General features: G+C 40.2%; 1 protein-coding gene across 6 annotated transcripts in view; it reads right to left on the reverse strand.

Moving 5' to 3' along the window:
* The window catches only part of thsd7ab (thrombospondin, type I, domain containing 7Ab), a 158,588-nt gene extending 150,536 nt beyond the window's left edge, over window positions 1–8,052 (reverse strand). For all 6 annotated transcript variants that reach the window (XR_002276208.1, XR_002276207.1, XM_020615536.1 and 3 more), the window contains exon 1: window positions 7,153–8,052. Coding sequence is in view for 4 of the 6 variants with exons in the window: in XM_020615536.1 (XP_020471192.1) it covers window positions 7,153–7,303 (151 nt within the window). In the remaining 2 variants the exon portion in view is untranslated. The remainder of the gene's footprint in view (window positions 1–7,152) is intronic.
* Between the last annotated feature and the right edge of the window lie 6,153 nt (window positions 8,053–14,205).

The raw sequence follows: 14,205 nt of genomic DNA on the forward strand, positions 1-14,205 counted from the left end.
CACCCATGTGAATTGCAGATTATTGCAATGTTTAACCATTATAGTGTGAAATACAGCTTTACTGCCACTGTTACTTTTTAAAGTAATAATTCCCTAAATCTTGATGCAGGGTTAAAAAGAAAAGACAGAAACAAAGCAGTTGTGTGTTCTCACTCACCAACACTGACAACAACATACATCACACCATCAAGCTTTAGAGACTTTTGTCCTTATGGAAATAGTCATAAACATATCATTACAATTATGAAACATCAGTTTCATTATGTTTAGGCTCACAAATGCCTTTGATAGGTTTAGGAACAAAACACTACCATGTTAGGTTAATTCAGCTACTGTGTTGAATACTGTAAGATTTAAATGAAACCTTTTTGTTTGTTTGTTTGTTTTCTGAATTGAAAATGAGCCCCATGACCACATCTAAATGATAAATTAAAATACAGGTGCACAGAGAATTTGTCCATTTTATCATTGTGCAATTAAAGAGCATGTACAAATCAGAAAACACAGGTGGTATTTCACAGAACAACATTATCAAAACACTTTCACAATTACCTAAAACCAATGTTCCTTCATTGCTGCTTAGGGCACTCTGAGGAATTACTGCACCATGTTTACTCAACAAACGAACAACACATCGTCCAAAAACAAGGAGAAAATCATTCAGAAATCAGGTCAAAACCACAGCAGTATAGCCTGACTTTCAATAACGAAAGCGATGTGATTATATAACATTCAAACCAGCAGCAGCTCAGTATTCTAATGCAATGTTCTGGGAGTACTTTCATGATTTTCAGATAGATTTAATACATTTGTTATATGATTCCTTGACACACAGTGGATTGGACAGTCTGTGTTTACAGTCTAATAATGAATTAATCTTCTTACCACACAACATTGGGTGCTTTCCAGAGCATCCAGTTTTCCAACAGCTTACCCACTGGACACCAAAATAACAACACCCAAACTACTGTGAACAAGACACTTTTATGTTCAAACAAGGAGCATGTAAAATATGTCCATGACTGTACCACATCTGATGACCAGTGGAAGAGATGATGGATTAACCTCAGGGCTGCTGGATGGATGGGAACATATTGACTCCTGAGCCTCCTCCATATCTTTGGCTGTATTATATTTGTAACAAAGGAGGCAGCACAGGCTCCTTTCGGGTAAATGCCACTGCTTTCCTTCAATGATGCTGCTTTTACTCTCAGCCCAGTGAAGCTGCCTTGTTGCATCTTGAGGGAGTCAAGGGACACTCCCTAACCATGAAATAGATTGGTTTTTCCAACATGGGCACAGGATTTGATTTTGTTTCAACTTGTGGCTAAGCACAAATTTAAGTCCTTGTTTGTGAAGAGACACTGAAAGGGTGTGATCTCTGTGAAGCAAAAAACAAAACAAAACACAAGCTCTCTGAAGAAAGTAGGGAAAATGATTGAACAGATATTTTCCAGATTTAGTTATGAGGTGAGACCTTTCATATACAGTATATGCAATGGACATGGTGTCACCACTTTCCTCCGCTATGCAAAAATGAAGCCAAACTATTGTAAATACGCCGGCTGCAATCTTACATTTTTGCAACCAGATTCTGCACAGTAGTGACCAGGAGTGCAGTGACAGCATCGGACCGCCATTTAAAGCTGTCAGCTCAATCAAAATACACCTGTTTTTACATAATCAAATAACTTGTTAAAAACACACTTATCTGAAAAATGACCACTTATACACGCATCAGCCTGATCAAATCTATCATATTATGTATGACATAATGCCCCATCTAAAATATGTTATGAGCTATATGAATATATCAAAATAAGGCAGTGGGAATACTCTTTTCTCATTCTAAATAAAGTATTTTGGATGAAGTGTAATGTCTACTCTTGCCATCCCTCCTACATCAGTAAGAGCCAGGTCTTAGCGTAAGCTCTACCATTTAGATTAAACAAACTGGCATCATTTTGGCATCTTTCTCTGCTGGATAGATTGGCTATTTGAAAAACGGAGCAGTCTGGAGTGGAGAACGGTGGGGTAATATCTTTAAAGCCACAAAACAGATCTATCTGGGTCAAGCGCGACATTGTGCTGCAAATGTTTTTAAAAGCAAGTGCGATGTCATGGACCATTCTTGGTTGGTGCTGTATCATTTCTGCTCAGTGACACTGAACTGCAGACCACTGGAGCTTGAGCTGCACTCACTCTTCCTCCACTGAGACAAATAGTAACTTTGAAAAACAGCTTCCTTCCACTTTTAAACAAAATGATGCTAAGGCTGCATCGCTACTTCTGCTGCTGTTGCCTTTCCCGAGCTCCACTGGCTGCTGAGTGCTCACTTTCAAAAGGTTGTAGGGCCAGGCACACACAACAGACACATTTAGTCTTCATTTGCACTATAACTAAACTAAAAATGTAAATAAAAACACAGGTATACTGAATTCAAACAAAATCCACTAGCACATTCTGTAATGAAAAATGAAAATCCCAAGGAAATTATCTTAATTTACATGCATGGCCTAAATTTGTTTCTTGTTGCTAAGGAATTTAAACAGTAGCTAGCCAGTTAGGTAGGTACCAAACTTTCTTTTGCCCTCAGGTGATATGCTAATTAGGGTCATAGAGGATCACGCTGTAATGCACTTGCTAAAATGAGGCGGGAATCTCTCAGGATATTTTCATTTGGGATGATGCCAGTCACATTACTGCTGCTATCCAAGCTACAGCTATACAGACAGATGGGTGTTAGTTTCTGGCTCAATTCAACACAAGTGATGGATGTAATACAGCTGTGCACGTGTTACCACACAGCTATTTAAGGCAAAGGACTTTCAAGGTGTAGAAAGACAGAAAGATCAGATTTAAACCTGGGACAATACAGTAAGTGATGCTAGTGCTCAGTTACACCATAAATCAATCAAGTATGTAGACAAAGAAACACTTCATAGAATGAAAATCCACAAATGAGAACATTTAGTCAAAGTCATGCCACATAAATTTAGGTGATAAAGCAAAAGTAACCAATAGAAAATAAGGCAAGAGAAGCAACGTTATGCTTAATTACTCTGATGCACCTGCAATAAATCAATACTGTACTTTTGTTTTTTCTACAGTATCTCAAGGTCCTACTTTAAGACTCAGCTCTTCTTGTGTTCTGTTACTGCATTCAGTTGGGCTGAGAGTGTTTTGCCACATTAATGACCTTGACTTGCTGGATTGAACTTGTGAACTCATCATGACCGCTCTCCCCCATTTTGCTGAATGGCCTCTTCAGTGGGTCTATTGTAAAGGTATGTTCACATTACAGAGGAAAAACAAGGGTCTTGTGCTGCACATTCCTTGTGTTCTGCACCAAAACACATGTAGAAATTCCCAGGGGCCCTGTACAAAATGGCACAGCTACAATGCTAATGCTGGTAGTAGTAGATCACCAATATTACTTTTTAGGTTAACAGATTGTGTTTTTTTTAAACATTCTTGGCGCTTGTGTGCTGACATTTCACTAGCTAAATCGGTTGTCTGTCTTTATCTGATCTCGAAATAAGGATCATATTATGGTATTGTACAGTTTGGGAAAAATCAGAAATGTTGGTTACATTTAGAATTTAAAAATTTGCTCTGACATTTTCAGAGATGCCAGTACCTGCTAACAGACCAGCTAGCTATAATTTAGCAGGCAGCTACATCTTGTTCAGAACACAGCTAGTCTGTCAGCAAGGCTAAGAACGAGCACAAATGAACAAAAAAAAATCTAGGTCTGTTTTTTTTAGCATTTAAAAATCTTACTCTATTATAGTCTGTAAACGATAAACAGAGTTATTAAAGTTTGTTATTCATGATTTGGTTAGTTTACCATCCAGGATCCAATGAAGCAAAGCATTTAGATGCTCCTGCTCTGCGAACAGGATGTAACAGGTGGTCAATCAACTACCTGTTTGATATAAACCCACTGGTCTGCTGTTACCTGTCTAAACCTGTCAGCTCAAAAGGTCTCAAAATGTTACCTGCCAAAGTGGCAGCTGAAATGTATTGATTTATCCATCCAACACAAAATTTTCCAGCATTTTGCAGGGGATGAATGTCTGAATACTGCATGCATATGTAGAAAAAAACGCATGCATGGTAAGTATTCAAGTTGGATAGCCTATGCATGATTCAGACGCCTTCATAGGACTACAGCAGAGAGACACGTGCTGAGAAGTACGTCTTGACTGGATGAGACGAGACAGCAGGTGAGATGAGATTAGCCTGATCAGAGGCCAGATGAGACTCCTGCATGATCTGAATGATAGCCAACCTGAATCCCAGGAAAGATTATAGAGAAGGTGGGAGCTGATCACATCAGGATGTCAAATCACATGATAAATAACTCGGTACTAGGTTGATGCACAAAACAGCACATCAGAAAGACAATAATGCAGACTTTCTTTGCAAATTTCCTTTTCCTTCTCTATGACTTGATATATTTTAAGATGCAGTGAAAAAAAATAACCAAGTTCTAATAATGTTTTTAGGGAACACTGTATACTCAGGCATACAGAGAATGCCAAGATGGAGCTGTTAGAGTGAGTGTTTTCCTAAACACACTATCACCTACTTTACCACCTTGATTTGCCTCATCCTCAGGCAATCATGTGAAATCTTGACATCTCAAACCTCTTGTTGCTCCAAAACCAGACTCAGATAAAACACACACATAAAACCTGAGTGTAGAAGTTGCACCTGCTAAGTGTGTGTGCGTGTGTGCGTCTATATGTCTCCTCTATTACACTTGAATAAGCAGGATATAGCAGTATTTGTTAGATGCACTGTCATTTTGGCGTTGTCTTTTGACGACTGGCAGCAGAAAAGCTTTCAGCAAATTTTAATGTTGCAGTTATTGGAAAAAGCTGCAGCTCCTAAAACAGCAGTGCAAAATACAGCATCAAGAGCCAGAGGGGGAAACGGAGTGATAGAGACAGGAAGACGTGCACCAGGAGTGCACAGTTGAAAGGAAGTAACAACAAGAAAAATGCTGTGAATAATAGCATCAGAGAAGGAGGCAAACTCCCAGCAATCTGTCAATGGCCCCGGAAAAACCGTGGCATGCCATTATCACCGTCATCATCACCATCATCATCCTCATGGTGGCTATAATCACTCTCATTTTTTTCTCCAGTTTCCTCACAGCCAACAAAAGAAATATCATTTGCAGTGTCTGGCGGAGCCTGTTGTCCCCATCAGCCTCATTTAAATAGTATTCTCAGAGCAAAAAAACAGCGCTGAGCTGTCTCACCTACCGAAACAGATACATCATATTTTCACAGAAGGCAATAAAAGCAATGCAAGCCCAATTCCCCACAGTTTTGAAGACAGGGGCTGTATTTCAGTTAGACTCATCAATATGCAAAACATCAGAGCATTGCTTGCCACAAGAATATTCCCTCCACTGCACAAACTGCAAATGTGCAAAAACATCATCAGATGTTATGTTTTTTTTTAACCAGCTTCAAATAGCAAGAAAAACTATGCAAATCTTGTGCTAACATAATCACATTTTGATGAAAAGCACTGGGATTCAAAGCCCTAAATTGCCCTCTGTGATTTTAATACTATGCAGGCAATTGTCAAACTAAGAAGCCAGAGAAAAAAAGTGGACTCCGGGGCTGAAATCAATGTGCTACCATTCATTTAGGAAGAAGTGAACAAATTCTCAACACTGGATTACATTTCAAAGCACAAGCCTAAAGCTTTCCAGTTGAGGAGCATGTACAGTGTGGGAGAAAGGTGCTGTAGCGTGGGAGAGAGGCATAATAACTGTGACCTACAGTAGGATAGATGTAGGTTAAGTTAGTCCCTCGCTCTGCCTGCAGTGCTCACTCTGCCTTTTTCTTTCTCAGGTCTGTTCCCTGGGCTGTCTTTCCTGAGTTGGTAAATCCCTGCTCCTTTAATCTCCTTACTCAGCTACATCCTCTTTAAAGATGCAGAATCACATGTGAGATGTGGGTTATGTCAACTGGGGACGGGTGCTGGGCAAGGCGGGGCGGAACAAGTGAAGCAGGTGTGTTGGAGTCATGTTTAGGGAGAAAAGACTTGGTACTGTCAAAACCTTCACCGGCTGAGCTTTTCTGTCTAACTGAGGATTAAAATCAATCAAAGAACATGGTCATTAATTTATGGACTTTTTGAGGACTGTCCAAATATTTTTAAGATGGTTATTTTATTAATTTTTGTATCCATTAGCAGTCGTCAATGTGATAATCACAGCTCACTGTAAGAACTGTACTCTCAAACCTTAAACTAATGCTCAGCATCAATGATTGGTGGTGTGCTTCTCATTCCTGTCAACACTGATTGAACTGAATCCCACTACTAAATTCAACCGACTCTATCTTTTCTCTTACAAACAGTTTAACACAGCTACAGTAAGACACGCCATAACCACCCATTTGCACATCTACTACATGTTTCAACTTCTCACACAACCCCCCTTTATTCAGTGCTTATGTTGTATCACTGCCACCAAAAACCATCTCAGTCTGCTCCCCTCAATAAACGCTGTAGTGCCTATCAATCATTTGCATCCTGTAACAAACAACAGCAACATTTCAATAATAGCGCATCACCTGAGACTCAGGGAGATGAAAGGAATCCATTCAAAAATGGATCACAGCTGTCCTGCTTGCCACATGCGGTTCAGAATGAGGAGACAGTTCTGCTGTAGATTTCTGGGTCATCTTTCAAGAGTATCTCTGAAGTCCAGCAGCGTAGAGCTGTATAAACCTCAAATAACACATATACGACACAGCCGAAGTGTGTCATCTGGAAGAGCTGTAGACATGTGCAGTTCAAGTAAGCATGGGCACATGCCTGTTTCTGTACTAGAGCCAAAAATCTTTTCATTTTCACGATAGAAAACCGCATGAGGTTGTGTCAGATGCACAGATTTTAAATGCTCCCTAAAATGCCAAAGTTTTCACATATTCCAAAACACAGTTCCTACAGATAACAAACTGGAAACCCACACATGATTAGATGTGACTGATCATTGCTTCTGAGTGTGGGAGGTCACATACCGTAGGCAACGACGCACAATAATTCACCACCAACCATCTTAAATGCTCCATATTAACACAGGGGATCAAATATAATCTCTAATTAGTGTTTTAGTGGTACCTGTTTCCCAGAAGTACACAGACCCCCCGTCGTCTGTTTGTGTGTGAGCCTTCCACAAACCACAGAGCAGCAGCAATGTCACCAAAAGGTACCAGCTCCCCTCTGTCCTTTTACGGAGGGTCCCTGCTGTACCCCTCCACCCCGGCCCCATGGTCCACCACAGGATAAAAGTAAATCCACTCAGTTTAGAAGGTCAGCGAAGGCAGTGAAAAAAACAACAAACACGCTAGTCCAAAAGGCAATGAGAAGTGAAGTGTGCTTCAGTTTGAGAAAGTGAGGGTGTGAGCAAGTGTATCAGAGTGTAAGAGAGGAAAAATAATGAGGTGTGTCCTGTAGGAGTTGAGGTCCGGTACTTGGTCTTGTGAAGGACAGATAGAGCACTTTTCTTCCTTTTTTCCCATTTAGCTTCCAACTTGACAGGATGGCCCCAGAGGGAGGCTGTCAGCAACGGGGACTGAGCTGCAGATGGATGGCACAGTCTTCCTCCTCCATCGTATCCACTTCCACTGTTGCCGTTGCTGCCTCTGTCCTCTAGCTGTGGAGCAGTGACAGTGGGCGAGTGTCTGCAGTGTTGTTCGCCTCCCTTCCTCTCACATGCTCTCGCTCACTCCCTCTCTCTGTTTCCTATTCGCTCACTTATTTACTCTCTCTCTCTCTTCCTATTCCTGTTTTTTGGTTTCTGTTTTTGTTTCTTTCCCTCTTTCTCATTTCTCTTAATTATTCACTCTGCATTTCTCACATGCGCACTTCTTACTCTATCTCCCCTTTCCTCTTTTTCCTTTCTCCTTCTTAGGGCATGAAGACAGATACTCCCCTTCTCCCACTCGTCTTCCAGTTGCAGCGCTGGGTAGGCAACCGGAGACTAGTAGTGCTCACGCTGGTCTGAGGAGCTGCCATAGGCACTGCTCTCAGGATCAGAGAGGGGAAGAGACAAGCAGGGCTTAATGCAGAGCGACAGAATGTGGAGGAGGGGTTGAAGGGGGGAAGCAAGGAGGAGCAACACACTAGAGCAGAGTGGGAGAAAGCAAAAGATGAGGGAGAAGGGGTGTTTATGCCTGTGAGAAATGGGTGTGAAAGTGAAGTGACTGAACAGAAGAAGTCACAGCGAGGACTCAGTTACAGTATAATACTGTCATAAAAGATATATGCAGAATAATGCCTGCATTGATTCTAGTACCAGCGAGCCTATAGCAGGTACAATGACAGACATACCAATACTTTGGATGTATGTTCACTGTGAAGTGAAAAGTTCATAACTTCCTAGCATGCAGCTGATTTGTCTCCTTTTCCAGTACCAATGCGCGGCACTTCATATATTTTAAAATTCAGAGGCAAGCAGGATGTTTGACATTTCATATCAGCAGTTTGTTTGGAAAAAAGAAAAAGAACAAAGGACTGGGTGTTTAGCATTGGCAGTGATACCCACTATGGAATAACAGATAAAGTAACAAGTGCCACCACAAGGAACTACATCAACAACAACAACAATGAAAAAAAACTGAAATCTAAAACAATATCTGAATATATTGTTTAACAGAACAAAAATGCTACAAATGTGTGAAGTGTTGCAAATGTGTCACTGGTTTTTACAGGTTACCATTTCATTGGTAGTCTGGATGGCTAATTTAAAGGTACTGTAGCATCAGGGCGGAGTAGCACCTGGCAGGACTCCCCATAATGCCGAGGTGCCATGATAATGCCATGATAGGCAGCAGCCCCCGCAGTTCGGACTTGGCAGGACTTGTTAGAGTGTGTTAGTGTTCTCGTGTTCTGTGGTTGCTGTCTGTTCCCAGGCCAACAATAAAAGAGAAAAAGACAAGCTCTGGTCTTCTGACTCTTCCTTGCCCACCAGCGTTAAAGTACATTAACTAGGATTTTACACACTGTCTGATGAATCAAGTGAAAAAGGGACCTGGTGTTTCTTGGCTATACTACCCACCTTCTGACACTCTGCTGCCTACAGCCCTTCTGTTGTTATCCCAGCTTCTCTATACCCTTTGCTGTCAAAGTTGTTATGCTTTTGGCCGCTTCTTGTCAGGGTTGTCACAGATGAATCCAGAGCCGCAAATGTGATTTGGAACAGGTTTTTACATCTAATGCCATTCTGGACACAACCCCTCCATTTTATCTAGGCTGGGGAACGGCACTAAGAGCACAGTGGCTTGTGCAATCTCAGTGGCTGGTGTGGTGCCACAAAGTGAACCCGGACAGTTTGCAGGAGCGCTACCTCAGGTCCACCAATGCACACCCTGTGTTGTTAAAATACAGTCTGTAAATTAGCCCAGCCTGCCACCTAGCCAAGGTTATAAGAAATGTTTTTCAAACCCTGATTATTCATTTCAAACAGCCAGCCATGGAGGAGCTCTCAGCAGCTAAAAGTCCAAACCAGTTGCTGACAGAGCGAAGAGGTGGCATCTTTTGCACAGAGGGAGTGGGACCAAGAAAGAGCAACAGCCAGGGTTAGCATTGTTTTGCCTTTATGAGATGGAGAGCACTGAAAGCAGCCAAAGGATTAAATTCAGATGTGGTGTTCTTCCTTCTGAACGTGTCTAAAGCTAGTGTGTTTGTTTTGGTAACATTAGCAACCTAACACAGTCATGATTTTACCTTAGTACTGAATTAATATAATTTTAATTTGAGAGTAATCTGAGATTTGTGTCACATTAATGCATTGTGCCACATTAGCAGTAACCAGAGTGCTCTACTGGACTGACACATTTCTAACATTAGCTTTTCACTAGTTTACATCAGCACTCGGAAACCAAACATGATGGGAGGGGCAAAAAGTGGGATGTAACTGAAATACAAGTAAACAGTGCATTTGTTGGGAACTAGTTTCAGCAGTGGAATGGCCACACACACATTTAGTGTTAGTAGGATCAGTTCATTGGATTTTCATGGGATTTGCTGGTCGTAATGAAAACTATATAATACTGCCAGCTTTACTCTTTAATGGCAATATTCATGGTAATGTTGTGTATAATGCATGAGACCTAAAAATAGATTACAATTGAGTGTGTGACAGTGTCAACACATCAACAACAAGCTGAGGGGGACTCGAAATGGCACAGTATGTGAATGAGATAGTCTTTAAATGAGGAGCACGGCCAGCACACAACCCTCAATCAAAGAGACAGCTAGATTAGAGGGGGGACAATGCAGGTAGAATTCATTTGCCTGCGTTTACTGTAATGTTCCTGGTGCTGTCTCAGCTGCTCTGCCTGCACTCCCAACAGAGCAGCCAGGCTGAGGTCATGTCAAGACAACTGACTGGCCCTTCCAACCTGTTTTAGCTTGGATTTACTTGGACAAGGCAAATAAAGGGAAGCAAAAGGCTGATTAGAGCCAGATTTTTAAAAAGATTGAAAAAAGCCAGGTCTTGTAAGCCTATTATATGTTCCAATTAGCTTTTTACAATACACCTGCAGAGAACCATTCAATTAAAAGAGACAGTTAAAGATAATTAAAACCAGTACACCATGAATACTAAACACACAGCCTCTCTCTGGTCATACATGTTTATTAGTGTTTTAACCACAAGAGGTTCTCCTCTTCCTCTGCATGCTGGTGTTAAAATTATTGTTTCATTGAGAAGGTAGTATGCATATTATGATGCATCTTTGAGGTTTTGTTTATTTGAGCCTATCCCACGCCTTTGTTGCTTGGCTGTCTCCCTCATCTTTGCCCAAATTCGAATGTGATTCTCCAGCAGGAGCTGCAGAGAGCAACAAACCCACACAAACACCCACAATAATTCCTCTTTAGAAACTTATAGTAACATCACCAGCACTGTGATGTTACAATGCAGTTGTTATCAGGTACCTGCACACAGCAATGAGTCTTCCAACCCAGGCAGTTTGTGATGTTTCAATTAACAGATTGCATCTTACATTTTGCAGTGATAAACATAAAAGTATTGATTATTCATATTTTTTACTGGTATAAGCTTTTCTCAGAAAGCATATGCAAGGATGCACTGACTGACTTTTGAACCTCACGAAACACTGAACCAGCTCCCACAAATATAACCAGTCTGTGAACTCAGAGAGTCTTGTGTAGAGCACTATAGGAATATGAGGTGATGGATCTTTGTTCTGAGCCAAGGAGTAGAGAATGTACAGTTTTGTGGTCTCAACTTTGTAACCCTGCTTTTTCGAGTGATCTAATTCGGTTGATATATTTTTAGGGGTAAAAACTGTTCAAAGCAAGAGCACTTGTGGTATCCCTCACCACCACTGGTGCTCTTGAAAGGGAAAAAATACATTATGATAAACGAAGGAAAAGATCTGCACTCATCCATGGGTAAGACAAGGCACCAAAACATCCAATTCAGTTCAGTTCGGCAAACTGGCATTCTGAGGACGGCAGCTGTGCCGACGTGCATTGGTGCATTTTTTAATGTGTTAGTCCATATTCATTAAATGACTTTTATTATCAACAATCCACTTGAGTGTCTGAATTAGATTTTTTTGTGCACATCCTCCCCCTGGATGAGAGCAGAACTTTTTCTTGGTTCCTCATATAATTTTAGGGACATCTGCACACATTTTTGTGCTTTAACCTAAAGAATCTAAACTTTGATCCTGTATGTTGTATAAAGTACCATGACTTTCATTGTACTCAGCTTATTTTAAACACAAACAGTCCATCTTTCTGTCATTCTCTGACTTGATGGAATAACAAAAGCGTTATGTGACAGTAATAGTGTCAGCTAATCACAGTGTCTGGATGTCACTGCCTTTGCCATTAAATGTCAACTGTGAGCAGCACAATGGATTCGATCAGACAGACAGAGAAAAAGAGATAAGATGGGGCAGATGTGGGTGGAACTGGTAGGATGACAGCTACCACCTAAACACTGGCAGCCTAATCTTTATCAGTAGGTGACAACTGTGTCTATAAGTCTGTGTTGAAGTGAAGTGAAGCCTTTAACATATGAGGAATCTCCTAAATCAAAATTTCCTTTTAATCATTGACTTTCAGTCAAAAAATGCATTTTGTAACATTTGCAATTAGCTTTACAGTCCTGAATAACTACTGAGACATCAATATTTCTTTTCTCCTGGTACTGATAGATTTTTTATTCTGGGCCATCTAGTTTTATTTAGCTGTTGCTTTAATTTTGCAAAAATACAGGTCTGTATTTTCCAGCTAATTTCCTGGAAATCCTCTTCAGAATTTCCTAAATATTAGCTGATATATAGTTATGAATTACATTTCCAAGAAAGGCCTACACTATTTTGTATTAATTATAAGAGAAATGGAGAATATATTAATTACTACAGGTTATTTACTTAATTATGTAGCAGGTAAGTGAGGAACAGTTCACAAACAGATGTCCATCAGTTGTCTAGAAGCACAGAAAGATCATTAATTTCAGTTCTTCGTGACTTTGAAATGCCATGCACAGAGCTGCTCAATGATTGGTAAATAGTCATTTAATTGCCATTTATGGGGTATGCTGGCTGAATTGCTGCTTATATGCAGCTCTCAGCAGCACTGGAAATAGTTTTGTGTTTTACACTGATATGATGACCAACAAGTAAAACACATTCACACTATAAAACAGCTCACAATTGCAAACATAATTTCCACTGACTGGGCCTGTAAACTGCAGTGAAACAGTGTGGCACATTTTCTATAAAAACAAGAGTTAAATATATTTTTTTTAACTGAGATGGATAGACATCATTTCACTTACCTAATACATAAGTTCCTGTTTTTCTTTTTGCGCATACACTGACAATGGTCTTTGCAGTTAAATAGTAGATGTGGTGTCCCATAGTTAAACTTTTGAAATGAACCTCATTTATATATTTGTAAAGTCTGTATTTTTCACTGAGGAAGAAACAATAGATATCTTCAGTGTTTATATAATAAAAATGTTATGTTTAATTGTTTGGTTTAACTGTTTTTGTTCTTATCCAGTTGTATTTAGATGTATTTTCGCATATACTTTGACACTTATTTATTTTGCAGTGAAAACCTGTTGTTGTTGGAATCGTTGGAATTGACACACTGTAATTCAAACTGGCCACAGACTCAGTTGTCCGTGAAGGATATAAAAACAATGTTTTCACAGCTTCCTTTGACGCCTCCAAGAAAGGCTCAATCAGAAGTGATAATTTATTAACTTCATCACTAATGATATGCTACTTAGTTGGACAAAACAGCTCTCTGTGTTTTTAATAACTCTGCTCTGTTAAGTATTTGCTACAAATGGCACAATTTTTATACAGTTTATAATAACTCCAGTGATAATGAACAAGGATTTGTGTTTTGCACACATGGCAACTTACTATGGTACAGTAAGTAGGTTTCGAATGTGCACATACATAACCATTTGATCTTATTCTGTACATACTTCACTAGGATTGCATCTGTAACTAAACATGTGGACAAGGTGTATTTTTATAATGACACCTGTAGACTTGTTAGTATGATGTATATTGTCACATCATGTATTTTGCTGCAAATTTACATATCAGCTGCTCTCATTTGTAAAGACTGCACACATCCTGTAATGTCCTTAGTCAGTACAATAGTTCTTACTGTGCATGTACTGATATTTCAATATTTTTATGTCATAATTTTATAAGTAATCCATCATTACAGTCCTGTACTCTGCACTGTAGCTGGTGAATTGGTTGGTTTTCTTGTATAGCATTTTATATAACTTGATTATGTCCCCTGATTCATTAGATTTTCGGCACATGTACAGTATGGTCCTTTGACGCATGCTTGAAATGAATGTCCAGATCCACGAAACACATGTGGACTGGTTGGGCAAACTCCCATGAACCCTCCGCCATCATGAAGAGAGTACAGAGTACAGAGCTGGTCCAGTGGCCTGGACCAGCTCTATACCCTCTTCAGGGTATAGAGTTCAGTTCATTATTTTTATGGACAGAATTTCTAGGCGCAGCCAGGGGCCGGAGGGAGTCCGGTTTGGGGACCGCAGGATCTCGTCTCTGCTTTTTGCAGACGACGTTGTCCTGTTGGCTCCATCAAACCAGGACCTCCAGCGTGCACTGGGGTGGTTTGCAGCCAAGT

Source organism: Monopterus albus, unplaced genomic scaffold (assembly GCF_001952655.1).
Source record: "Monopterus albus unplaced genomic scaffold, M_albus_1.0 scaffold166.1, whole genome shotgun sequence".
NCBI lineage: Eukaryota > Metazoa > Chordata > Actinopteri > Synbranchiformes > Synbranchidae > Monopterus > Monopterus albus.